This window comes from Tripterygium wilfordii, chromosome 7, assembly GCF_013401445.1.
Source record: "Tripterygium wilfordii isolate XIE 37 chromosome 7, ASM1340144v1, whole genome shotgun sequence".
Classification (NCBI taxonomy): Eukaryota; Viridiplantae; Streptophyta; class Magnoliopsida; order Celastrales; family Celastraceae; genus Tripterygium; species Tripterygium wilfordii.
In genome coordinates, this window is record NC_052238.1 from 1,905,538 (window position 1) to 1,931,340 (window position 25,803).

General features: G+C 37.4%; 7 protein-coding genes across 15 annotated transcripts; 2 read left to right on the forward strand and 5 right to left on the reverse strand.

The window, feature by feature from the left end:
• Positions 1-737: 737 nt before the first annotated feature.
• LOC120002721 (transcription factor RAX2-like) lies at positions 738-2,704 on the reverse strand. Its single transcript, XM_038851503.1, has 3 exons — positions 2,416-2,704; positions 2,190-2,319; positions 738-1,824 (listed from the first exon to the last, which is right to left on the reverse strand). The coding sequence occupies exons 1-3, from the start codon at positions 2,549-2,551 to the stop codon at positions 1,032-1,034; spliced, it is 1,059 nt and encodes a 352-aa protein (XP_038707431.1). The 5' UTR covers positions 2,552-2,704; the 3' UTR covers positions 738-1,031.
• A 3,216-nt stretch (positions 2,705-5,920) lies between these two features.
• Positions 5,921-8,648, reverse strand: LOC120002072 (protein N-lysine methyltransferase METTL21A-like). Of its 8 annotated transcripts, none has more exons than XR_005469093.1 (5): positions 8,453-8,648; positions 7,990-8,068; positions 7,382-7,455; positions 7,014-7,088; positions 5,921-6,933 (listed from the first exon to the last, which is right to left on the reverse strand). XR_005469093.1 is itself a non-coding variant. In XM_038850645.1 (5 exons), the coding sequence occupies exons 2-5, from the start codon at positions 7,493-7,495 to the stop codon at positions 6,681-6,683; spliced, it is 348 nt and encodes a 115-aa protein (XP_038706573.1). In that variant the 5' UTR covers positions 7,496-8,068; positions 8,453-8,647; the 3' UTR covers positions 5,921-6,680. The 8 variants fall into 8 exon arrangements, 3 of the variants coding, with proteins under 3 accessions (XP_038706573.1, XP_038706572.1, XP_038706574.1); XR_005469092.1 differs by having other exon boundaries at positions 7,014-7,094; XM_038850645.1 differs by having other exon boundaries at positions 5,921-6,740; positions 6,841-6,933; positions 7,014-7,094; positions 7,382-8,068; positions 8,453-8,647.
• Positions 8,649-8,736: 88 nt separating this feature from the next.
• Positions 8,737-9,721, forward strand: LOC120002071. Of its 2 annotated transcripts, XR_005469089.1 has the most exons (4): positions 8,737-8,957; positions 9,036-9,156; positions 9,306-9,516; positions 9,603-9,721. XR_005469089.1 is itself a non-coding variant. In XM_038850643.1 (3 exons), exons 1-3 carry the CDS (start codon positions 8,793-8,795, stop codon positions 9,464-9,466), a joined length of 447 nt encoding a protein of 148 aa, XP_038706571.1. In that variant the 5' UTR covers positions 8,737-8,792; the 3' UTR covers positions 9,467-9,616. The 2 variants fall into 2 exon arrangements, 1 of the variants encoding a protein (XP_038706571.1); XM_038850643.1 differs by having other exon boundaries at positions 9,306-9,616.
• A 1-nt stretch (position 9,722) lies between these two features.
• On the reverse strand, positions 9,723-12,307 carry LOC120002068 (serine carboxypeptidase-like 47). Its single transcript, XM_038850639.1, has 9 exons — positions 11,959-12,307; positions 11,492-11,660; positions 11,300-11,419; positions 11,061-11,204; positions 10,837-10,987; positions 10,658-10,743; positions 10,306-10,564; positions 10,072-10,205; positions 9,723-9,992 (listed from the first exon to the last, which is right to left on the reverse strand). Exons 1-9 carry the CDS (start codon positions 12,285-12,287, stop codon positions 9,870-9,872), a joined length of 1,515 nt encoding a protein of 504 aa, XP_038706567.1. The 5' UTR covers positions 12,288-12,307; the 3' UTR covers positions 9,723-9,869.
• Positions 12,308-13,497: 1,190 nt separating this feature from the next.
• On the reverse strand, positions 13,498-17,198 carry LOC120002070 (vacuolar protein sorting-associated protein 24 homolog 1-like). The gene is made up of 6 exons (XM_038850641.1): positions 16,914-17,198; positions 16,697-16,773; positions 15,492-15,582; positions 14,547-14,668; positions 14,164-14,361; positions 13,498-14,076 (listed from the first exon to the last, which is right to left on the reverse strand). The coding sequence occupies exons 1-6, from the start codon at positions 17,023-17,025 to the stop codon at positions 13,993-13,995; spliced, it is 684 nt and encodes a 227-aa protein (XP_038706569.1). The 5' UTR covers positions 17,026-17,198; the 3' UTR covers positions 13,498-13,992.
• A 2,592-nt stretch (positions 17,199-19,790) lies between these two features.
• LOC120002069 (xyloglucan endotransglucosylase/hydrolase protein 31-like) lies at positions 19,791-21,351 on the forward strand. The gene is made up of 4 exons (XM_038850640.1): positions 19,791-20,119; positions 20,197-20,297; positions 20,419-20,636; positions 20,728-21,351. The coding sequence occupies exons 1-4, from the start codon at positions 19,912-19,914 to the stop codon at positions 21,086-21,088; spliced, it is 888 nt and encodes a 295-aa protein (XP_038706568.1). The 5' UTR covers positions 19,791-19,911; the 3' UTR covers positions 21,089-21,351.
• A 652-nt stretch (positions 21,352-22,003) lies between these two features.
• Positions 22,004-24,485, reverse strand: LOC120001588 (probable glucuronoxylan glucuronosyltransferase IRX7). Its single transcript, XM_038849974.1, has 4 exons — positions 23,796-24,485; positions 23,337-23,698; positions 23,007-23,257; positions 22,004-22,883 (listed from the first exon to the last, which is right to left on the reverse strand). Exons 1-4 carry the CDS (start codon positions 24,082-24,084, stop codon positions 22,427-22,429), a joined length of 1,359 nt encoding a protein of 452 aa, XP_038705902.1. The 5' UTR covers positions 24,085-24,485; the 3' UTR covers positions 22,004-22,426.
• Between the last annotated feature and the right edge of the window lie 1,318 nt (positions 24,486-25,803).

Consider the following 25,803-nt stretch of genomic DNA (forward strand, 5'->3'; position numbering starts at 1 on the left):
AACATATCTTTGGCTATCGTGATTACAATACACCAACAAATATAGATGGTCTACCTATCCCTATATGAATATCAATACGTTATGACATTAATTGTTTTTTGACCAGCAGGACTGAGATTCTGGTTTTTAGGTAAAAAGTTAAACAATTTTCGTTAAAACTGTCGTAGTGGCTGAGGTCAGAGACATATATACATGATATACGTGAATCTTACCTTCATATGTTATATGGAGAGATTGCTTATAATACTTGGAATTGGAACTTGTAACAATGGAGAGATTGCTTATAGTAATTGAAATTGTAACTCTTAGATTTATAGATTATGATTGTTTTTTAATTGTTCATGAGTAGTCATTTGTATTCAAAGCTTTATATATATATATGGCTTCACAACAAAGCTACAAGATTTTCGAGCGTCATGACTTTTATTTTTTATGTCTAATTATCGTAGACTGTTCTCCAATTTCAATCTGACCCAATTTACGTAAAAGATTCTTGGGTTGGGCAATATTGCACTACCAATCCTTGTTTAAACACCCAAATTGCCCCTCTTTTTATCATAAGAACAATGGGCTAATTTGGGGAAGAATTGTCTTTGTCAGTGGCTAATATAGCATCTGATGATGATGATGAAGAGCCAAAACTGTAGGGCTCTGAAATCGTTACTCTTACTAATATTATTTTAACTAGCCCTAGACATGAAATAAACAATAATAATAATAAAAAACAACAAGAGAGATTGGTTCAAATGAAATTCATGACATCAGATTGTCGTTACTGAATGAAGAGGACGTTTGTTCTTCTCTAGTTTTCATAAACACTAACCCTGATTGCGGGGGGATTACCCGTACAACAAAACTAAATGCACGAAAAATAAGAAAGAAAGCTTTAAATTTACCATGTACTGTCAAAACACAGAAGAAGAGAAGAAGAAAACACAAACCCCCATAAAACTCTGTCTGATCTGAATATCTTCAACAAACGCCTTACCATTCCCCCCAACATCAAATCTTTCATTCCGAGTGTGAGTCAGTCAGTTGTAATAATTATAGTACATGGTCTTCTCTGCATCTACTACTGTCTTGTTTTCTTCAATGAAGTTGAAGCTGCTGCTGCTGCTGTTAATGTTGTTAACATCTTCAGCATCATAGTCCAATAGTACCGGATTTGCACTCTCTCCATAGAACCCATTAGCTGCCTTGTCTGTCCAGTACTGCTGGTTCACATTTTGACCTGATCCATTGTTGTTGTTGTTGTTGTTGTTGTCATTGTCATGATAAGTGCTCATGAGCATGAACTTCTTGTTGTCCTCTTCAAACCCAGTTGGTGATGAGATGTTATTATAACAACATGACTGCAAAGTAGGCAAGTAGTCTTCTTGTTTGATCTCTTTGGTTCCATTATAACTACAGTCAGAGGAACTGCAACTTGCTTCAGTACTAGTTCCAAATATGAGCATATTCTCCTTCCTGCTGCTTGGATAACAATATCTACTCATCATTGATCCACCGTCTTGGAATTGAAATAGTGAAGAAGAATAAGAAGAGGTTGTAATTGGGTATTTCCATAGATCTGATGAGAAGATATTATTGGATGGGGTAGAACTCATGTAATTAGTGAATGAAGTGCAATCTTTATATATTAATGGAGCAAGCGATGATGAGGTTTGATAAAGAGATGCACTGGTGGGTGGTCTAATCTTGTGGTGGGTTGAAGGAGTAGGAGGAGGAATCATGGAGATGAGTTTCTTCTTGAGCTTGGTGTTCCAGTAGTTCTTGATATCATTGTCTGTCCTTCCAGGTAGTTGAGCTGCTATTATTGACCATCTGAAAAACATCACAACATAACTAAGCTTTCTCTTAACTCAAAAATATAACTGTACTAATTAACTGGGTGTATGTGTGCTGGATCTAAACTTAATTGGCAATGCATGCTAAAGAATTTATCCAAAAAAGGTAGATTCTTGATGTTTCACACATAAATCAAAATGGCAAAAAATGAAAATGGAAAAAGCTAGCTCCTTCTTTTTCTTCTTTTCTCATCCTCCTAATCTATGTTTGTTACCCTTTATATGTGGATTTCATACATAATACATTATCAAATCGGTTGGGTATATATAAGGAAACCTAGTTGAGATGATAGGTCTAAACAAAACAGAAAAAGAGATCCTTAATGGTAATATTGTTTGTACCTGCTTCCAATGGTAGAAAACAAGGTGCAGATTATCCTATCCTCCTCATCAGAGAACTCTCCATGTTTAATGTTGGGTCTCAGATAGTTTAACCATCTCAATCTGCAGCTCTTCCCACATCTCTTCAAGCCTAAGACCACCACCACAACCCAGAAAACAAAACCCATTTATTTTGAAGAAACAACAGATTAATCAATAGCATAAGCTGATGTGTATAAATAATTACCAGCTTTTTGAGGAAGAGCAATCCAATTGCCTCCAGTCCCATTCCTCTCTATGTAGTCTTTAAGCTTCAAATCTTCCTCTGGAGACCAAGGTCCCTTCTTCACATTTGCCTTATCGCAACAAGGAGCCCTCCCCATATCTCTTTCCTCTCTCTCTCTCTGGAAGATAAAGTCTTATGGTCTCTCCTGGTTTTTTCTTGTTTTTATCTGAAAGACTGAAACACTTGATGATGAATGAATGACCAAAGGAAAAGTTCTTTGAACAATGACTTCTGTTTTTGAGGCTGAGGCTGGTGCCTTATAGTGGGAGACTGGAGTCTCATGGACAGTGGAGACAGTTTATTAATTATTTATGTATACAATGTAGAAAGAGATAGAGAGAGTGAGAAAGGCGGATTTTTACAAGTCAAAATGATTGACATGTTCAATCAGTTTGCAACTCTTTATGCTAATTGGACCTTATTATTATATTATAAGGCCACTTAAATAAAACCTTCCTTCTAATTTATTCTATAAACCACCTAGCTATGCATCCACAAAAGTCTCCTCGATCGATGTGGAAATTCAAAACCAAGTGAAATTGATAGCTCTTAATTGTGACATTTTCCAACCCGCAGACTTATTAACCCAAGCTACCTATAATATTGGTAGATTATTACATATACAATTATACATAATTGGCCTCAATTTTTGACACTTAATACGGTCATGATCTTTGTATTCATCATTTTGAATTTTTCTAATGGCGTAGAATATTGCTTCAAACGTTATTAGAGCTTTTATTTATTAAAAAAACCCTTTATTAGAGCTTTTGACTAACTTTAGGCCTTCAATTCAAACTTTAACATACTTCACACGGCACTTAATACTTGATGCTTCACATGTTATGGGACTGTTAGGCTGTTACACTGACCAAACAATGGGGAACTTCGTCATAGCAATGGTAATCAATGGCTTTTGCGTAAATTAACAGACTTACTGAACCATTCATTATAACGTCTATTAAGACTCGCCTACGTGGTTCAAGAAGAAAAAGAGTGCATAATTATACCTAGCTAGCAAATAGCAATCGATGATGATGACTATATATATGTGTGTGTGTGTGCATATAGAGGGACGCCCATCTATCAGATGGTTTGTCGTCTTTATTTCATCAGGTGTGTCTTGGACGAATGACCCATCAAGACAAAACTTTGTAATAGTTGACGCATCAACAGCTATCACCATTACAAGTTACAACAGTATGTAATAATATGTAAAATTGGCATCAAAATATTCTTACATCCTACATGGTAACTTTTCCTCAATAGGGTCTCTTTTGTTTTGGCTTGTTCAAACATTATGAACAGTATTGGAATAGAGACCCTCCTAGCTATTGATTTTGTAGACCCATGCAAAATCATTGTTTCTTGTTCAGCTTGACCTTGCAAGGCTTGTAAGAAGCATTCCTAAAAGAGAAATGTTTTGTCATTTATGGTGATCACCATACAGTGCTCGTCACCTTTTTGTTTTTACCATTGTGATTTCCTAGATTGTTCACGTGTGACCAGTTCCAGTCCTTATTGTTTTTGTTTGGCTCATTCGGTCTTTTACAAAATTTTCAAGTTACAGGACGAAATAACTATTTGTGGTAAATATTGTTAATTTGGAAATAAATTAATTGACGATAATTGAAAGAACACGCAAGTCATTGACAATTTGACATGGATGGTGCTGATGATCATTAGTTTATTGACGCAACAGAGATGTAGTAAGATTCGTTTATAAACAATGTGAATTGTTTTTAGTTCGTTTACACTTATATAATTGCACTACGTAACTACGTATGCCATTCCATATATATCTGTGTGTGTGTGTTGGCTATTTGCCTTGGCTAACAACCTTAACTACTTGTCTGCACTACATTGATATGATTGTTACCTCAATTAGTAATAGTCATACCTAATTAATATCATAATCTGAAATCAAATATATTGCATATCTCACTCAAGATCTCTATATTCTTATCCTCGACGTCTGTTAGTCACCCACAACTGCATGCATTCATTAATTCTTGTTCAATTGTGTCTCGCTTTTGGGTTTCAGTATCAGCACCTAAGAAAATACATTCTTTTTTTCTTTTGTTAGTAAACGGCAATCAACCAAATTCATTGCGTCGAGTCGATGAAGACTACCAAAGTCTCGTTTTATTTTCTGAACAAAAAGAACCAAATTTTGAGAGTTTGAATTTTGTTATAAGATTTGAAGACATCAATGAAGATTAATGAAATACTTCTGGAGGCAATTCCATCAGGCTAGTGGAGGTAATCACTAATCACAGACTACTTAATACTTTGAACTCTCCCTGTCTGTATGACCATGCAGATAAACAGATAACACAGACAATAATTGATATAATATCCATATATTTTAGTTGAAGATCTTGCTAGAGAAAGGTTCTTGTAATTTAAGAGGATGATCAGGACATTAATTTATCTAATAAAATAGTTCAGCCCTTGAGATTAAAAACGTCCCTTCTTCTATGTCTCTTTCTTCTCTCATAGAATCTTGGAATTGAAAAATGCAGAGGGGCCTTCTAGCTAGTTGTTAAAGTGTTAATTAATAACACAAAAAAAGAAACATAAAAAAGGTACAAATGTCGTCATATGCATTTGACTCTCTAGACACACCATTAATGCTGCTTGCTTGTGTTCTCTTTATATTTTTTTCCCCCATAAAATTTTGCAGGCAGCAGTATATAAATAAAGTTAAGGGGAAATGAACCGATTAGTATGAAGAAGAGGGACATATTAGCAAAAATTCAAGAATTGAGCGAAAGAAAGAGTCAAAGGCGTCCCCACATCTCTAAGTGAGATTCGACAGGTAAATCCAAACAAAAGCCTCGTTGTCTCGCTGACGTAATACATTGCGTGTAAAAAAGCGACACATGTCGATGTCTAACGCCATCTTCCTTTTTCCCTCTTATCATTTTCAATATTCGAGCTCCGTTATACACTCGAAACGTGTCGTCCCAGGCTGGAAACCATGGTTCCCACGTGCGGTTCTGGCTCACTCGCGCGTGCTCTCACTTTCCTTCAATTGCTTCTGTGGTTTGTTTTGGCGGAGCGAGTGTAGCCTGCAGGGGTGGTGCTGTTGGGTTCATGATGCAGACGGGGTTTGTTCGCTGATTCAGATCTGAGGGTTGCACCAATCAATCAATCACCTCATGCAATTGCACGCACGCTCTCCCTTAAAATAATCAAAACGATCTCCATCCATCGATATGGTTGGTTGTCCGTGAGATTGGTTCCAGTGTGGGGGAAAGAAAGAGACTTTAGGGTCCAGCCTAGTTGTATTTAATCATTGTTTTGTTTTGGATCAGCAATGGGACGGTGAACCGACCTTCAAATTGGGCTAGGTGTTTGTAGGCCCAATGGCCTTTAAGCTGAAACAGTAGTCCAGTACACTCTCGGCCCACAAACAGCAAAGTTTGTTGAATCGAGGGAAAAGTTAATCTCGAGCTCCATATAAGTTCAAAATTATGTTCGTATAATCTCAATAACTTGATACTTTACAGGATGACTTCCAAAAACCCTCAATGCATTCAAAAGCAAAGCAGCTACTACTTTATTAACAAAAACTGATCTAGCATCAATCAGCCTGTATTAAGACTTAAGAGATGACTAGAATAAGCAGCAGACCAGCATTGTCCTTCGCAGGCACCATTTTTCCAAACTTGCCTTCCATACGCCAGATAAAGCATTATTAGTTGGAGAAGAAATCCTTAGGAGGATCCTTCAAAGTCGAGGGATGACAATGTTTCCTTCGGAAAGATACGTGGTGGCCACGTATTAAACCCGCCCCCAAAAAACATGCCAATTAGTAGGTGAAAACGAAAAACTAGGGGGAGACAATCCGCACTGTAATCTAGATGAACCGTGTATGAATAACCTCAATCATGTAAGAAATGTAACGATGAAGGAGATGAATCATAAATGGCAGACCTTAGCATTTCAGGTTATCTTCACATTTTGAAGAAGCCAAACAGCCATTGATCCATATCTTTTTCCTTCCCGGTCACTGAGCTTCTCGTTTGGGAATTTTGTTTGTAGCTCCATGCTGTCCTTCACCTTTTCAGCCCCATGATCATCCATTTCATCAACCTCTTTACAACTTCCACCACTTTCATCCCGCTCCTGCTTTGTTTCTCTTTTTTCAACCTTATTAATATGCTGATGAGGTTCGAATGCTGTATCTTGCTTGCTTTCATCCTGAGGCTTCTGCTCCATTATATAAAGTTGGATACTTGGATGTTGGTACTTAACATCCGTCCGCAGGCAATCAAGCTCTGTGTTGATTCCAATCCAAAGGACAAAACAGTGCTATACTCATGTGCACAAAACAAATGCCGAAGCATCTGAAGTAAACATATGCATAAAACTAGTAACCTTAGCGCTTGGAACAATTTTCAAGTCAAAATGCCTTTTCCACATCTGAAGCATTTGCTCGTGGACACTGGTGGAACGGATTTCATACCCTACCTAAATCGATATTTTAGCAACAAATGAGTGAGCCAGGTATCATGCTTTAACAAAAAACTAAAGAACCTTAACTATCATACCAATAATGAGATTCTAGGTCCAGATAAAGCAAATATGGTCCTCAATAGTCGTTCCAAGAGATGCTCTGCATAAACCTTAACCTAAATACAAGTTAGTTAGCAATTAGCTGCTTCATTAAAATAATTTGCACACAAAAAATAGCGAATGAATAAAAAAGAATCCAATGAAGTTTATAGCAGTTGGAAGCCAAGAACTTATTGCACATAAGATATGTATTGTAGAGCTATGTCTGGTAATGAGAAATCAGTTTTACAAAATTATAGATATGGAAGTACCAAAAGACTTAGAGAATAATGGCAGTTAGTAATGAGGAGAATAGGATTCCATGTTCATCTTTCCCATACAAGCAAACATGAAATAAACTTACAACATCTGTGCCAATAATATAATCAAATGGTGGACCGACAGCTCGTATACGATCTTCATTTCCCCAGTCCAGTTCTGCAACCTCAATTGAACCAATTGAATATGCATGAATCATGATTTCAAGGAAAGATATTCACCACCATCATCACAAGGGTTTGCTACTGGAAAGAGACAGGTCACTCAATATATCCATGCAGGTTTTATTCCAACTCACATCCATTTAAAAAAATTTCAGAAGGCATTGCTAGTCTCATCAGACATAAAGATGGGATTTGACAAAAGGAATAATAAGTTGTGAGCTGACATGGACGTATTCAACCAATTTAAGTTTCATAATCATTAGCTTCAAGCTGTGGACGGGTGTCCTGTAATTGCCTCATGTCAAGCTGTGATGTTTTTCCCGAATATTATATAGATTTGTTTGTCCTTACAATACACCAGTCCACATTTTCAGCACAAATCCTACATTATAGACAAGGAGCAGAACAAGATACGGATGAATTTTTAAGTTGTAAAATTAAACATGTTCTATTAGTTGTTAAACAAGGAAAAAGCATTACCATCACTTTCTTTCAGAGCTTAAAAGAAAATGGTAAAGATGAGCATTACCTGGCAAGCTCCTTAGAGTTGGCTCAAGTGGAGAAAGCCTAGACTTTTTACATACTCAGCTAGTAAGGGACTTGTATTACTGTAAAACACAAGACAAAAAAGTCAGTGAAAAAACAGAGAAGACATTGATAATAAGCATCCCTTAGTTGGTGGAGTCACAAGTCACACGTAGCATATTCTTGCTCAAAATTTTTCAAATGAAAGTTCATTCCATAATCCTAGCTGGAAAAGAAGAGGAAGACATCTTGGTATCTTAGAATTCTTAGTGAATCAAGTAACTTGGATTCTGTAGTGGAGGCAACACCATGCTCTATAACAATAATAAAGCTGCAAATCATACAACATTCCATACAATTTTACATTCTTAAATGAATGATAATAAGCTCCAAATCATACAATTGAAACCGCACGAGTGAGTCGAAACCAGAAGTAGAGCCAAAAAAAGAAAGTAGTAGTAGCTTACATCGACTATGGAGGAACTTAGCGAACTCCTCTCTGACCCTCGCCACACCAAGCCCGTTGAAAACGAAGACGGACGGACTCAATTTGGGTAGAGGAAATTTTATTCATCGCAACACGATGGGGAATGATTTTGCCATCGGAACCCTAAACCCTAACTCCGACCTCGCTCTTTATCGTGGTTAAAGTCATTTAACTTTTTAATTTTCCTTCCGTTAAAAAGGACTCGAAAATATAATTAAAGGCTAAATAAAAAATAAAATAAGCTCTCCAACGCAACAGTAATAAAAGGAGAGACTAACCGAGAACAGAGCACCGGGAAGTAAAGCCGGTCAGCGGAAATCATGGAAGGTGAGAAACCCACAACAGTAATGTGCTCACTGATAGCGATGGACCATTCCGACCTCTTTTACAGAATCTGCTCCATCTGCGAGAAAACTCTCCCCTGCGATCCCTCCTCTCTTTGCAAATCCTGTGACTGCCCTCCCAAACGCCTGTTTCGTCTCCTCGTAAGTTTTCTTTTTCTTTTTCCATTGAAAAACAGTCGGACGATTCAGTTTCCATTCATGTGGGTTATTCTTCGGCAGGTATCAATAGCAACAGATACCAAAGTGCTTAATGTGATCTGCTTTGACAGGGCAGCTAGGGTTCTGTTTGGCTGCTCTGCCGACGATTTCTTTGATTTCGCCAAGCTTCATCCTTTTGCTGGTAACTTGCTTTCCTCACGCGTATTATACGAAATTTTCTACCATCATTTTCAAATTGCTTCACGTTCGAATTGTTTAATCACTTCTGTTATATTGAGTTAAACAGACACATTTTCTTCTGTGCCTTTTGTCATTGCGATGTTTCTGCAGCTGCAACTGCTGGTAAAATCCTGGAGGGAGAGATGTTTGGCATTACACTGTCCAAACCGAAAAATGGCAACGCTCGACATCTTCGAGTGGCATCAATTGTCCCTTTGAGGTCTGATTTCCAGCCTGCTATTAAGTCCTTGAGAGAATTATATGGAGGGTAAGAGTTAGTTTTTGATTGCTCTGTTTGGAAGCTCAGAAAGTATTATGCAATTGGATGAAAAATGAGATAGCTTTTACCCCTTTTTGCCTTTATGCATCAATATCTCTTCTTTAAATTTCAGTATAGGATAGTTGCAATGTTATTTACATATTCCCTGTATAATCAGCAAATTGATTTTGAAGCATCCCTCAATGTTTTCTCTGAGGTTTTCAATATGACAAAACTGAATATAAAATTGTTGTTAGGAAAGGAATCAGTGGAGTTCAAATATGTATACTAGAATTATTATATGCGTTCTCTTCACAATTTAAACAAGAATTGCCAGAACCCAACAGATTATACATCCAACCATATCTAGAAAACATGGATGCCAAAGAACATTGGCAAAAATTCAATGGAGGCTATCATTGGGGAGAATTAGAACGTTTGCTCCACGTTATGGCTAGTTTTCCTTGCATCCAACTTTGTAGCATCTGCAGAGCAGCCTTTGGCTGGTCCATTGGAACCATATGACCTGCCGCATAAACCTGATCCACAAAAGTCACAAAGTTAAAACCAGACGATAACTCATTAGAAATAGTGAAGTAACTATAAAACTTGACTAACCTTGAGGAAAGCGAGAGGCCCATGGCTTTTCAACTCTCCGGCCTTCTTACCATCAACAAGGAATGGAACAATTGGAGCTCCTTCAAAGTCTTTCTTCCCCGACCATTCCATTGCATGGACCCATCTTGAATTTCCTAGTTAAGCATAAAAACCAGAAGAATATTAAACTAAGTCCAAGCACAGAAAATATGTAGTAAATGGGGGGGTTATGTGTAGTGATCTATGGAGTTTTACCTAACCAGTTGCAAATAAGATCTTCCTCTCCAGCATATATAAGCATCTTGATTCCATCCTCAACTAGAGGAGGAATTACCACTTCTAAATTCTTCATCCAATCATTTGTCATGGCGTAATATACATCAGTGCTGCATGAAACAAATTGTATGTCCCCAACTCCCAGAGCAGTTCTTACTGAATCTTCATTTAGAAGAGTCTCCATACTTGAGAAGTCATAGCACAATGAACCTTCGCATTGCTTTCTAATATCGTAATACTGTTCATCAAAGATGCATTGAAGTTAACAGCATTGTAATCCTGTATCTACAGAAAAGATGCTTATAGAGATGTTTGTATATTGCTTCCTTACGTTTATGTTGCCGGCAATGTTCAGTATTGCATTGAATATGTCAGTGCAATCACTCCTCGCAGCCTCACAAGAACCTCCACCATTGGCTGCCAACAAATTGGATTAATTATTTTTAGTAAGCCAAGTTAAATCTTCAATCACAAACTGACGTATCTGGGAAGGGGAAAAAAACACTGTACCACAAGCTTTTGCTTCCGATACGCATTGTGGAACCATGGATTTAATGCTCTGGTAATCCGATTCTCCGATCAGACTCATGTTCAAAGCATAGTCCGGATATGCTGGATATTGAATTATAGGATTGGTTAGTCCATTACCAATCGCAAAGCCCTGTTGAACATTTTAGCAAACTGGTTAAAACATTGACATCTTATCGACAGTTAGATTGAAAAAAAAGAGATACCTTCAAGTTTATTGGAATTCCTTCTTTCCCTTTGTTTCCCTTGTTAATCCGAGAAGCCAAAGCAGGAATGTAGTGTCCAGCATATGATTCTCCAGTTATGAAGAAATCGTTTTTAGTAAATTGAGGATGTGCTTTGAAGAACTCCTATAATTGCAAGAAAGAAATACAATCAGTGTCAACTTTATTTTAAGTATTTAAGAACCTTTATAATCATAATATGAAAGAAAAGAAGAATTGACCTGTAAAAAGTTGTACAAGTCATTGCTAACACCGGTTTCATCATGTCGAATATCACTTTCAGAAGTAGTGTAACTGAAACCGGTGCCCGTGGGTTGGTCAACAAAAAGGATATTTGATACCTGTGGAAAACAATAAAATTTAAATCTATTTAAAAAAACAATAACAAGAGATACATAGTATAAAGTATTTACCTTGTCCCAACCATAGTCATTCCATACAAGAGACATGTTTTTTGCAATATGGAAAGGTCCGTTCTCATAAAACAATGTTATTTCGCTACCACATCCGGGTCCTCCGGTCAACCATATCACAATTGGGTCGGTATTTTTATTTCGTGATTCAAAGAAAAAGTAAAACATCCTACATATTAACAAACAAAATAGTTAAATTTCAACAAGTTGCAGAAACGTGAAATCAATAAACATTAAGTGAATTGCAATCCCAGAATTATTATATATATAAAAAGATGCACAGAATTATATGCATAGCGGTTATTATAAAGAAAACTTGTCATAAAGTATTCCACAATCTTTGCAAACCAGATTGTATTCGTACCACAATTTCTGCCATAAGAACTGCCAATTGGTTGGGCAGTTTTCTGCAAATAAAATCAAATGAAATCGTTGTTAATTTAATGCATAAGCATATATAGGTATACCTTGCCCCTTTAGTCTGCGGAAGCCTGTAGTAACCAGCATAGTGACCGAGGTCTTGAATGGAAGGGCCAGAACCAGCAAGAGAAGGGAATTGAAATTGCTTCTCAACAAGTACTCCAGGAGCATCCACGACCGACGACTCATCTTCAACGACGTTAATATCAGTCTTGGGGAACAAATTGAACGATCTTATGAGTCTCTCCGCTTGTTGTTTCGTAGAGAAGGCAGTTTCCTGGTGGTTGGCGTATCGGGCATGTGTGAAGGATGAATTCAAAAAAAACATACCAAAAAGGAAAACAGAGAAAAAAATGTGAGAGAGATTCGATGCCATTTTGTTGAGAATTAATTTTCTGTGTGATTGGAAAGTTCATAGGTTTTTGTGGTATTTATAGGATTTGGCACGGAAGAGGCCCCACTAGCACTGTATATATATGTTAGTGTGTGAAAGGAGAATATAGCGGCTTTTCCGTTTGCCTGGTCTTTTGTCTCCTCCATAATGGATCTTATTTTGTTTCGATTTTGATCGTGTTGTTTGGCAGTACAGCTTGCATTGTTTGAATTTGGTAAAACGACAGATTAAGGGTGCGTCGTACACTTTTTCTAGTTAAATGCATGACAGTTAAGACTTTCTAATATCTATCCATTAATTGTAATATGTGCCAGATTATTTGATTCTGGTTCCATTCATGATTTTAGGAATGATTTACATTAATGACAAGATTTTATGTAATCTGGACGTTATTTTTCTTTCCCTATAGTCAATTGTGCGACAAATTCACCTCACCTGTCAACGTAATCCAATGGGGGGATTACTTCTTATCTTGATTAATTATACCATAAATGATTGATACATGAAATATGGTCCTCGGATTTGCAATATTGTAGAGATCGAAGGAGGTATTAGTCTATTAGAGGGACAGTTTTGAGGAATTTGGCGTACAAGACATGAATACTAAGAACAATGAAGATATAGACGCATATGGTGTAACGTAAGGAAGCATTAGACGTCTCCTGTACTCAAAAAGAAGAGTTAATTGAGAATGGAAGACGGGTTTGAGAAAGCGCATACTTCACTCAAACGTTGTAACATAGAGTGACTTGAAAGAACAATATGAGAGATCCCCCAAATTATATAAGTTGGGTTGTTCATATTGGACTATTTGGACAACTCAACCAACAATTCAAATACATTAATTAATTAGTTTTAAGCTGTCTCACTTGCAAAATATGTATTCATGTGGTGGTCTGGACAAGTTACTATAATGGTATGTTGACTTCATTTTTCTTGTGTATTGACACGAGTTTAGTCTTGTCTAGATGTTCTTGTTTAACTCTAAACCACCCAAGTAGTTTTCAATTTGACTTGGCCTCTCCAACTCCAATCAAATAACAAGAGCAATGTAATAATTGTGTATGTCAGCATCAATGATTACTGGGGTGTCCCTAGAGTAGGGCGACATGGCCTGCCACCTAGTACCCTCAAATCCCCATAACTCCATATTCGTGAAAAAATACCAGTGTTATCGTAGCCCCAAATCCATTTAAATAATAGTATATGATATTTAATTTTTTTAAGACAACCCCTTTTTTAGGGTTGACCCATGATTAATCCAGGAATGGATAAAACAGAGTAAAACAAGCATGTTTAGAAGCTTGAACAGAGTAGCCAAGAAAAGTAGAATGTCAGTATAAAAATGTAAAAGCTATTCAATTTGGTTTTCGTCAACAAATGAACAAGGTGGGGCCTCATTTTTGGTTTGCATGTTTGATAGCTTATGCAAAACCAAAAATGGCCAGCGACGCTGCAATTTCCGCCACGGAGACTGCTGGCCCTTAGAGATGGACCGACTTATTGGCTTAATGCTCTCGTCTCCTCGTCTTACTGGAGATATCGTTTCCTAGCCCACTCTTGTTAAGACGAAAAGAGTTGTTTGCCAGGCTTGAATGAGAGAAGGATGGCGAGCGATTTTTGACTTCTCCAGACTTCACCAAATAGTAAATACACAAGGTAACCTGAATACGTAAAGGCCGAAGGCTTATGACCTGACTTTAGCAAGACGAGCCCTTATTTCTTCAAGTTCTTCTTCATCATCATCAACACCCTCTGCTATAGGTTCTTTCTACAAATTCCAATGATATTCGACAATTAACAGTGTCTTCAATGCTATAAAAGGGAGCAGATTACATGGTTGTCGTCTTACACATACCTCGTCTCCAGTTTGAGCATTCTGAGTAAGCTGCTTCATCCTTTCCTTCCTAACTGCTTCTGCAGGAAGTTGTGCAGCAGTCTCACCAGCTATGGCTGTGAGGACCTTGTCAACCTCTTCTTCCGTCTCTTCTTCTATATCATCCGAATCCAGTGCTGTGTCAACAGCATCATTCACAAACTCCTCAATCACCCCGGTCTACATATTACAATTTACAAGTACTAGTGTGATGGTCAAGATAATATATCCCTTTTTAGAACATGTCTTCCAAATCAGAGTATCACACAGCAGCTCCAATGACATATCCATACATCTTAGCACTGTTGCGGTACGTTAAACACTATTTTAACAGGAAAAAGACCATGAAAACATATGTAAGTCACCTTGGTCATTTCTTTGCCAAACTCTTGACTTGTAACAGCCATTTCCGGTGCCTTCATGAGGTTATTGACAAGCTTCATAACTTCAGCACTCTTGGACAAATGCCCAACTGTGCGGGCAATTGCTACAATACCAACGAAAAAATAAATCAATCAAACGAATTGAACAAACTGAACAAATAAAAAAGAACCATTCGAAAACCACCACTAGCAGATGCAATATATTCATCTGAAATTTATACAACCAAGAAACAAGAGCTTAAACTGCATTACACAATACAAAATATTTACTTAATACGATTGAATTTTGTTCATGCTCACATTGTTGATCTTTTGACGAGTTTTTCACAAGTTCTTTGGAAAGCTCATTCACTAAGCTTAAATGAGCATGTTAACAAGCTCACTAGCTCAGTCATGAATCCCTATAAGTCCTCAACTAACACCTAACAAGCATTATTTGCTAACCGTAAAGAGTCCACCTCACAAGCGAGCATGTGGCCCAGTGGTAGAGTTGCAGGGGTGCAACCTATAGGTCACATGCTCAATTCCTGAGGAACCAGCCTCTCCACATATTATGTTGAGATAAGGTCTGCATTCATTATGTATGTCCTCGACTTGCCCACTGCAAGAGCTTTGTGCACGGGAGTTGTTTAGCTTTTAAAGAGCCTAACTCAAAACAGTCATGCCTGGCTCATTTACTAAAATATTTGGCCTATTCGTTCAGGTTTGTCCATTTACCATACTGGAAAATATCAACAAGTCATCATTGAGCTCATATTGGAGCCTCTTCACCAAGCATTCAGTAAACTAAAAGCTCTATGAAAGGGGAAAGAAAAAAAAAAGATACCAATACTTTTAATAAAATATTTACAGCTACCCCTTCGTTATTTTTAATGCATCTATATCATAATAGCCAAAAGAATCCGAAAGCATTAAGCGTAAACATACCAACACTTTCTCCTAGATGCATTGATATGGAATTCAGGTGTGTCTTATTCTCATGAAGACGGTTCACTGTTCTTCTAGATCTCACAATTTCCTTAGCGAGCGACCGAGATAGATAACACAAAGATTAAGTTGAAATAGAAGAAAAGGTTGGTTAGGGCAATTTTCCTTCTCGGTCAACATAAGAATCAACTCAAGGCCCACTCTATATTACAAGCACCTATTGACCTTTGTCAGATACAAGATACAATTCACAAATAAATTCCAAACTAGAAGGTTCAAGCTATTAAAGGTGAAACACATTAACAATTACAGTTGTCACCTACTGTACACAAACAAAATTCCTTAGAAATCACCGCAAAACAAGAGTTTTTTCTTCAGGATACCTAAACTCAGGTGAAGATACATGGAACAACTAAACAGATCTAGTTGTCAAAACCAAGCCTGTTTCTCGATTAGGTAATAAGTGTATCTACTCAATCCAGCACAATAATCATAATGCAGTCCATACAATTAAAGGGACTGTGAAGTGAAAGGACATATCCAATCCCATTATATACCATATTTTTCCACATCAATCATATTTCTCTATTACTTCCACAATCCACACCAAACTGTATTCCACATGTACGTATCAATATGCACCAACAATTGCAATCGGCTTATTTGGCTTTATAATTAAACGACAAGCAAGAGTGTTTATTAAAAAATGTAGCACAGATTTAACCAGTCAGATCAAAGGTCACATGGCTAATCTTTTAATAGTTAAGCATGCCTCAAAGCATATAGTCAAAAAGCAAAATTTTAATACCAGACTAACAGGGAGGAGAGCGGAGGTTAGAGGCCAATTAATTCCCCCCACATGTGTATGATTAAGAAACCACATCCCTTCTCTTCCAGTAATCTTTCAATAACAGCAGTACATTAGCAATTACCAGTAAATTTTACAACTTGAAATCAAATTGTAATCATTTTCTAATATTATCAGTCAAGTTAATCATCATCTGATGGTTCTCTAGCATAAATCCGATCATATAATTTGTCTAGGAATTTTTACAAGCGATAAAGATTAATTTTGAAAGAAGATGAGAAATCCAAACCCACTCCAATCAAACATTGCGAAAAAAAAAATTCAAAACCACGTACAAGTGAGAAAATTTTAAAATCAATCAAGGGATATACTGCAAAGCCATCGATCCTAAGAATACCTTGGCAGATACCATGTCATTTCTCTTCGCAGCCTCTCTAATCGCCTTCTGTACACTTTTCTCTTCTCTCTGTATATCTGATCAAAACCCATAATCCCAAAACCCCCATTAATAAAACATCAATGATCGACCAAAAAACACCCAAGAGTCAAGAGGAAATAGCTGCAACATTATATATAAGTGATAATACAATAGAGAGACGGTGCTATGTAATTACCTGGAACTTGGCGTTCGACATTGCGACACTCTTGACGAAGCCGACGCTGCCAATCTCTCAATAGCTGTTGCGGATTAGGTTTGGGCTTTATAATATTCATTACTCTCTCCATCTCCTTTAATTGAAATCAATCGAAATCGAAGTCTGATATCTGCGTGAAACACATGGATTGATGAAGCAAACATTCACTCTTAACCGTTGTGCATATTTTCAGGATCAAATTATGAAAAACCGTTGATAATCGGTCAACTCGATTCGCAACTTCCATCTTCTTGCTCCAGGCGTCTGGGCTGGGCCTTCCGATGGACAATTGAACTAAGACCTTAGACCCGATAGAACCCAAAATATTTTGAAAAAGTGAAAAGTGGTAGACTCCAGGTCCATATATCGATGAATACGCGGCGCGGACATCCGTATTGGGCCTGTCTCATTTGGGCTTCCTATCCATAATGAGCCGGTCTTATTGTAGCAACCCTGAAAAGCTCTGGACTCTAAGGTGCTCGGCCCATAGATAAGGAGTCTCTCTGAAATGTCTAGCATTGGGCTGGCCCATTTGAGATTTGAAAAGAGCCATAAAAAAACATTTTGGGATTTTAGGACAGAGGCCCCCATGCCGTGTGTAGGGAAGGAGTCGTCCAGGGTCAGATCAAGTGTGATATCCTTTCAAATAAATTGCGAAAATTAAGATAATTCTGGAACATTACATATTTAATTATTTTTTTCAATTGCATTAATTTGTTGTGGATAAGAATAATCGTATCAATTAAGCAAATACATATGATCAAGAAATTAAGAGAACCATCAGAAATTTCATCATTCGTCTCTTTTTGCTTATGTACACACACATACACACATACACATATATCGGTTAAGTAAAGGTCAGCATGATCTTCCCCGATCCAGGTACCTGTATATCTCGTCATGCATGGCCAAATACGTTAAATATATTAATGAATATCTGAAATGAAAACAATAACTAAATGTATGGATAAGAAATACACACACCAATATAACTACCAAATAGAAACCAACTCCTTTGGCAGCATATCATATTATCATAGCCTTGTAACCTTACAATTATTGGTACGGAAATTATCTTTTATTCATAAATGTTTTGGCTTAGGATACCACACTAATGACTAATCTGACTATTTTATGTTCATATCGTTACAGCTACCGGTAGAATTGTCGGCAAGGCTTGGCTTCATTTGTTCAATGAGGTAGACCAACCAATAAGTTCATCAATTGGTCCTTTTTTTCTTCCAATTCTGATGGCGCTACAGTCGTGTATGAAAGAGCTCTCTATGAAAGCAACAATAAACTATTGCTACACTTGTTTTTCATGGATGATGGATATGTACGTCACTTCTACGGTCATAAATATGAGTGTTATAGTGTAGCACCAAGTCTTAGACTCAGTGCATCCATGGCAGGACTTAATCATTTCTTTAGTACATAATCAATGACAATTAACCCTAAACTGTAAACTTTTTCGGTTAAGGGAGCTGCTAACCATTAACCTTAGGGCATTGGTTAAGAAAGAAAAAAGATGGAGAAGGCTAGATTTCACAGCCAATGTACCTTTTATCATATGAAAACATCCAGGGACCCATCAATTTTGTCATTGTTGAGCGTTTTAAATCACATATTGAATTATATATTCGTTCATTACATTTACAGCAATTACTATCATATTTTTGAAAAATCATCCTTAAATCTTTTGTGCATGCTTTGAAGCAAAACCATTGTTTCCGATCATATTACGAGCAAACTACCAATTTATACGGCTTTAATCCTAAATTTAAGCATTCAAGACTTGTACGTATTGCAATTAACATGTTAAATCACAGAATTTATATTGCTTGTTTTAATGAATAAACAATTTTAATAAAAAGCAATGTAGTGGCCACATAAAGTTGAAGACAAGCACTATGTTTTATATAGAGAGAGACAGGCAGTTGAACCAACTTGGTTTTACATTAACTGCTTTGACCTAATTAGTTTTTCACCTCCCTTGAAACTCCAATAAATTAATAAATCGATTATTCTTTTAAGAAATTCAGCAACAAATGGAAATGTGGGCGTTGCATGCATGTAATATCCAACAATTTAGTCTCACAAACTTAATTTTTTTTATGAAGAGTAATAAAATTCTATGCCGACATGCCATTGATTTTTATTTGTCTATGTATTTTCTTAGGTCAAACATAGGGTACCTAAAACAGAAGGAAAAAAAAAAAACAGAGGATAGATAAGTTTGGACTTTGGAGTTGGAGGCCGGCAATATATATTGCAAACACTCACTATAAAGAAAAATTAAATCTAGCCAATTAATCCAAGCCATAAAAAAATAGTTTCAGTAATTCTAAATGCAATTTGCGTGAATAACCTACTCCAATGGTTTCAACTAGGTATCCAAAAGTTCATAACTAATACATTCAGTAATACTACAATTAGCGTCTATTCCTCAATTTCCATCATTTACAAGCAATATGAGGCAATCTTTATTCTCATTTTGCAAGGAACAAAAAGCAAAACTACACTTAGCCACCTCTGTTTGTCTTATACACTACTTTTACCTTCTGACATAGAGTACCAGAGCACACACACATATAGATATATACAGATTTTGTGTATTAGAGCCCCTGAATTTCTTTGCTTTTACCAGTAAGCAACCAACCACAAAGCAACAATTTTCTTTCCATCATAAATATATATGTTTCTCATCATATTTGATAAAACATATAGAATTGACATGGAAAGAGATGGATGTGTATGTATATGCACAAGTGGAACAATCTCTTCTCCATATTATTAAATAACGCAATCCTTTCTATTCTTTGTCTCCATGTATAACTCCCATTAACCAACTTACCACTCTGTTTTGCATTGTGGGTCCCTCTAATCTGCCTATATCTAGCACACCCAACTGTGAAGTGTGAAGCCATTGCCATTCATCCCAACTCAGACATAGAGTCTCATTAAATTTGTTCTCTTCATGGGTTCCCTTCTCATCATTGTTTGTGTTTTTATTCTTAGTGTTATGGCCCCTTCAATTGGTGCACAGGGTCCACCTTCACCTGGGTACAGTCCTAGCTCCAGAGTTAGCACTGTTGGCTTTGATCAAGGATTCAGAAACCTATGGGGTCCTCAGCATCAGAGACTAGACCAAGCCCAACTCACAATTTGGCTTGACAGCAATTCAGGTTCTGCTTGTCACACAATGTTAAAAACTCTGTGTTTTTATTCAATCACAAAATTCTTAATCATTGTTTCAAAACAGGGAGTGGGTTCAAGTCACTTCGTCCATATCGTTCAGGATATTTTGGTGCTTCAATTAAGCTTCAACCTGGTTATACTGCTGGAGTAATTACATCTCTTTATGTGAGCGTCCAGTTTGGTCATTAATAAGTCCTTTCCATAATTTCATGTGCAAATGTTATCAAGATAATTGAACTGATAACTCTGTTTTCATTACATCTTTGTTTAACTAATGTTGTTACAGCTCTCGAACAACGAAGAACATCCAGGAAATCACGATGAAATAGATATCGAGTTCCTGGGAACAACCCCTGATAAGCCATACACTTTGCAGACAAATGTGTATATAAGAGGAAGTGGGGATGGTCGTATAATTGGCAGAGAAATGAGGTTCCATCTATGGTTTGACCCAACACAAGACTTTCATAATTATGCTATCATATGGAACCCCAGTGAAATCATGTTAGTACACTCCAGACAACGTTGTTGACATTATTGAACTTTTGTAAGTATTTTCTTATCACGGACTTGTTTTGTTTGTGGTGTGGTGCAGATTCTTAGTGGATGATGTGCCAATAAGAAGGTATCCAAGAAAGAGTGATGCGACATTCCCCTTGAGACCAATGTGGGTGTATGGATCAATTTGGGATGCATCATCGTGGGCCACAGAGGAAGGAAAATACAAGGCTGATTATAAATACCAACCTTTTATTGGTAAGTACAAGAATTTCAAACTAGGTGGTTGCGCTGCAGATGCTTCTGCCTCCTGCCGCCCTCCCTCTGCCTCACCATCCGGTCCGGTGGGCCTAAGCCAACAACAACGCTCGGCCATGGAATGGGTTCAGAGGAACTACTTGGTGTATAATTATTGCTCGGATCCTAGGAGAGACCATACTCAAATACCAGAGTGTTAAGGTTGCCTTAATATGCCATATAAGCGTGTATGTGTGAAGTGTGATTGAAGTTGATGTTGAAATTGTTCTTTTAGTTATCGGCATTTTGTGTGTTAGTAGGAGGCGCTAGATGGGTCATGTTTAAAGGTAAACAATTATCTTGCTCATATACGCAAACCTTATCCCACTTTATATGAGGAACGGCTTGCATCCAAAAAAGTTGTGGACCATCCAAGCCTCCATGATTTGGAAGTATGAATGTTTTAATAAAAGTGTTTACATCACATCATATATGTATCCATTATTACGTAGTGTTCAATTGTTCACGTCTTAAGCCCGTTCTCATGGGCCATCGAGACTATCAGAGGGTAAAGAAATAGATGGGCCGCATGCACAATTGACTGATAGCAGCACATCAATTTCAACCCAGCCCATCCTCACTCTTTTAGAGCGCCCAATGTTCAAAAGCCCGACAGTAGTTGTACATTAAAACATCCTCGTGACCACTGACACTTGCCCCCACTATGACGTCTCGTGAAATTCAAAACCGTATTTATAGCTCTGACTGACACTCTCCCATTTGTCATCATGGCCCATCCTTTTAACTCTCTGACACACCCGACCACAACCATCTCGAAGAAACTGAATTTATGTTTAGCCAGAGTTACCCAAAAACCACTTTAAATCTTTTTTTTTCAAAATGACATAAATAGGATTTGTTTAAGCTTTAAGAACTTTAATAAAGAATTTACTATATTTTAACATTACAAATTTATAATGTCAAAATCAAGATACTCAATAACATATTTTAAAATATTATTTAATATAATTTTGACGGAAATTATAGTTAACAATTGTAACTCTTTTATGACATGGATCAAGTTATAAGATAACTCACGGCATTTTAAACCAACATAAACCTCTTACACCGATGGATATTTTAATAGCTTATAATATTATTCATTCATCAAAAAGAATACAAAAATTAGACCGTTATGTACATTTTATATTTAGAGTAGTTGGGAACTAATGTCTAATGCTGCAAATACACGTTAGTATGCATCTCTCTCATCACCATCCCACATGTACAGGACACACCACAGAATATTCATGTTTCCCACGCAAACAGCTTTTTAAACTAATCGCCCATCGCCAACTCAGCAGCAATAAAACTCGAATATATTTCAGCTTCCCCAAAAGTGGGCCGTAGCAACACCCAATAAAATTTTGTCTTCTGACATACGATCAATCACAGAAGGCATCCAGCTGGCCTCCATTATTTCTCCATGCAACCGCATCCACGTGGGCAAAAGCCGGGTTCAGTACTCACCTAATTCAAGCTTTACACATGTCACATAGTTATTGGCTAGAGACCCCCACTGACCTATCCAGCCTCTTCGCCAAGACATGTAGGATCTGCCAGGTGGCATCTCCTTGTTGGATCGTATCTTTAAACAGAAGGGCCCGCCGTGTCGCTGAGTCCCAGAGGTTCCTTTGTATTGCGGTGAGATTGGTTGCCCCAACATGTTCAAGTATACTACTCAGCTTACCCACATCCTTCTCCGCTACCGTCAGGGATATTTGAGACCACCGTACAGCGGTAGGGAAGGGCAGCCGGATACCATCAGCAATTATGACCGGCACACACCCTAAAACAACTGATTCTACCAGCCTCGGGCTCCACGGAGCCCACCCCAGAGGACACAAACAGAACACGGACCGTACTATCTCCGACTGGTAACCGGCGTACCTGTGCCGCTGAAGATAAAACCTCCGGTCACTGCTGTACTTTCTCCATATCACCGTCCTCACTTTCCTAAACAGAGGAAGAACATCAATTAGATAATAAAATGAAAAGTCAAAAGGTCATGGCGTCATTCTACACAAAATGAAAGGTCATGATCCAGAATTTGATTAGAAGAGATAATGCGTTGATTACTTGCTGTAATAACGTCCACTAACGTTCTTGGGGTTTACTTCCATCTTTCCCCTGAAAAACACCCAAATGTCTCGCCGTCCGTTCGCCGGCGCTTTCTCCAATGTATTCTGGACACTCACCGGCGATATATAAGGAGGTATCACGACATTCTCCACGTCCTGACAAGGGTGTTTATATTTGACACCGAACGTCTGTAGTATGATCGAGTTCTTCATGAATTCTGGTATCCCATCCGCAATAGCTCTGTCCTCCTATCGAAACAAAGAACAGAGCAATTAAAATTTTGGGGCCGTCACATGAAAACATATATCGTCAAGGACTGATACGGACCATTGCGTGGAAGCAGGCGCCGTAGTCATGTGAGGCAACAAACACGTGGTCGGACCCACGACTCCGATTCCAAAACGGGTGGATGGAGGAGATTATTTCAACAGCAGAGGCTAGAAGAGACCTAGCGTGACCGATCGCTGGGAACCCATTAACGGTGCTGAAATTGCAGGACACATAAACGGGAACAAAGAAGAAATCTGCCTCGTAAGGATCAAAAGACCGTACATCGCTGTTTAACAGAGCCTTGTGAATGGCAACCTCCGAAGCGAATAAATGGTTGCTGCATCGCTCATTAGAGAGCCAATCTGAGTTATATTTGGACGGCAAATCATAGACATATATCTTCAACCCCTTTAACGGGTCTGTGAAAAGTCAACCACAAAAGAATGATTATTGGGCAGAACAGAGTAAATCAAATATGGTGAATATTGAACAATATGAATGAATAGAGAAGATTACCGTCATTATTGTCTCTCCTGGGATATTTAGAGAATGTTGAATTGGTGGAATCGACGAGGGCACGAAAGGCCATAGCTGATTTGGAGGTAACAACATGAGGTTTAGAGATAGGGTTGGGTTTGTGACTGATGAGGTAAGAAGTGAAGAAATAGAGAGTCAGAAAGAACCAGAGAACCCATTTGTAATATTTGAATAATGTGTTCTTCTCTTGTTGTCTGGCCTGCTTGTGCGAAAGCCTCATCCTCACATAGAACCCCCTGTTGTTGGAGGAATTCCGCAGCTCCACCATCTTTTCTCATTTAAAAATCCAAATCAAAATATCACAAATTCACAATTTTTGGGAAGATGAGAGAGGCTTTCAGCAGTTGAGATGGAGCTTTCGGTTTTCGGTACTTTCTATAGAAGTGGAAATTAAGATACAGTGATTGAAAGATGAGGGGTTGTTGAAACTTCGTTTTTGCACCAAGAAATAAACAGTTGATGAAATAGATAACAAAATTTTGTTATTTTACAGAACAATATCTAATGGGTTTGGTTAAGATCTGGTTTCTTCATTCAACCAAAAAAATTAAAAATATACTACATAAAAAAACACCCATTAGTTGCAGAGAGAGAGAGAGGGTTTTACTGGTGGTCACATGATGAGATGGTGCAGAAAAGAACCCGGCGATGGTCTCGGTTTCTATGATTGTTTGGTTAAATCGGGGGGTTTAGATGGACTGAAATGACGTAAACACCCTCGTTGTTTTGTCAAAGTAGCTGTTAGTTTGTAGTGGTATCCGTCACTCTTTGTCCTGAACATAAATTTGCAATTAACATGAGTAAAAGATCAATAAATCTCTATTGGCTCTTCTTGTACATAGTAGATATGGTTATTAAATACAGATAATTGTCAAATTGTGACAGCCATACACATTTTTGCTGTAAAATTCCATACAAGGGAAAGTTGGGTTTGAAAGGATTGTTCCAAAGAAAGGTGAAACCAAAATCAACGGATCCGAACAAAAGCACACACTAAAAAGGCTCAATAATTGTCTGAAAAACACAAAACTAATGTTTGCTTTCCTTGAATTACAATTAGAAAATGTTCGCTTTGCTGGTAACAGAAAGCTATTAGCTTGCATAAGACGGTTCTTTGCAACTCTTACGTGTCAAAGGTTTGAAGATCATATATGGCAATTCCTCAAATGTAAAATCCCATGACATTGCTTTGTGTTAGAATAAGCATGTTAATCACTACTTTTGGAGTCAATCAGCAGCCATACGAATGGTTGTGCTTTGAGTCATTCCTGAATTGCCTTATTGAGTAGCGTATACGCAAGCCTCGCGCAATTGCCAATATAGAACATATAATAAATAAAGACGACTAGAAAAAGTCTTCAAAGTATTCAAATCCAAATGTCAAGTTGAATTGTCAACACCACCTAAGCAGCACCTATAGAGGCGTCACACGCGTACCATTTAGTTATCTATATTTGGAGTCTTTTTTTATTTCTTTCTTTTTTCTTCTTCTGAATTATAATTTTTAATTAACAATATAACATATATATAGAGGAATTATGTGGGAGAATGAGCATTGACGTTACTACCAAATAGCGTCAACTTGCCTTTTTTTTTTTGAGAAGGATGCTATTGGCGGTAGTGTCATTCACTTTTATTATTGCTTATGATCGATCGGTCATAATTTATTTAGTATTTATTTAATCATAAAAAAGTATTTGCATAAGTTTTTCCCAGCCATAAATATTTACAACTTCAAATAGAAAAATCATAGAAACATTACATCACTCGCTATAATCCTTTATTTTTCAATTAATACTCTTTTGTTTTTGTTAAAGAAATTTATGATGAAATCGAACTCTTATGACCATGTTCATATATCCAAGTGTTTATAATATTAAAATTTTAAAATTAAATTATTGTTTCGCGAGGTGGGGTTCAGAATGGGAAAATTATCACAGTAGTTTAGACTCTACATTATTTAATATATTTCCAGGGTTGGACTTTT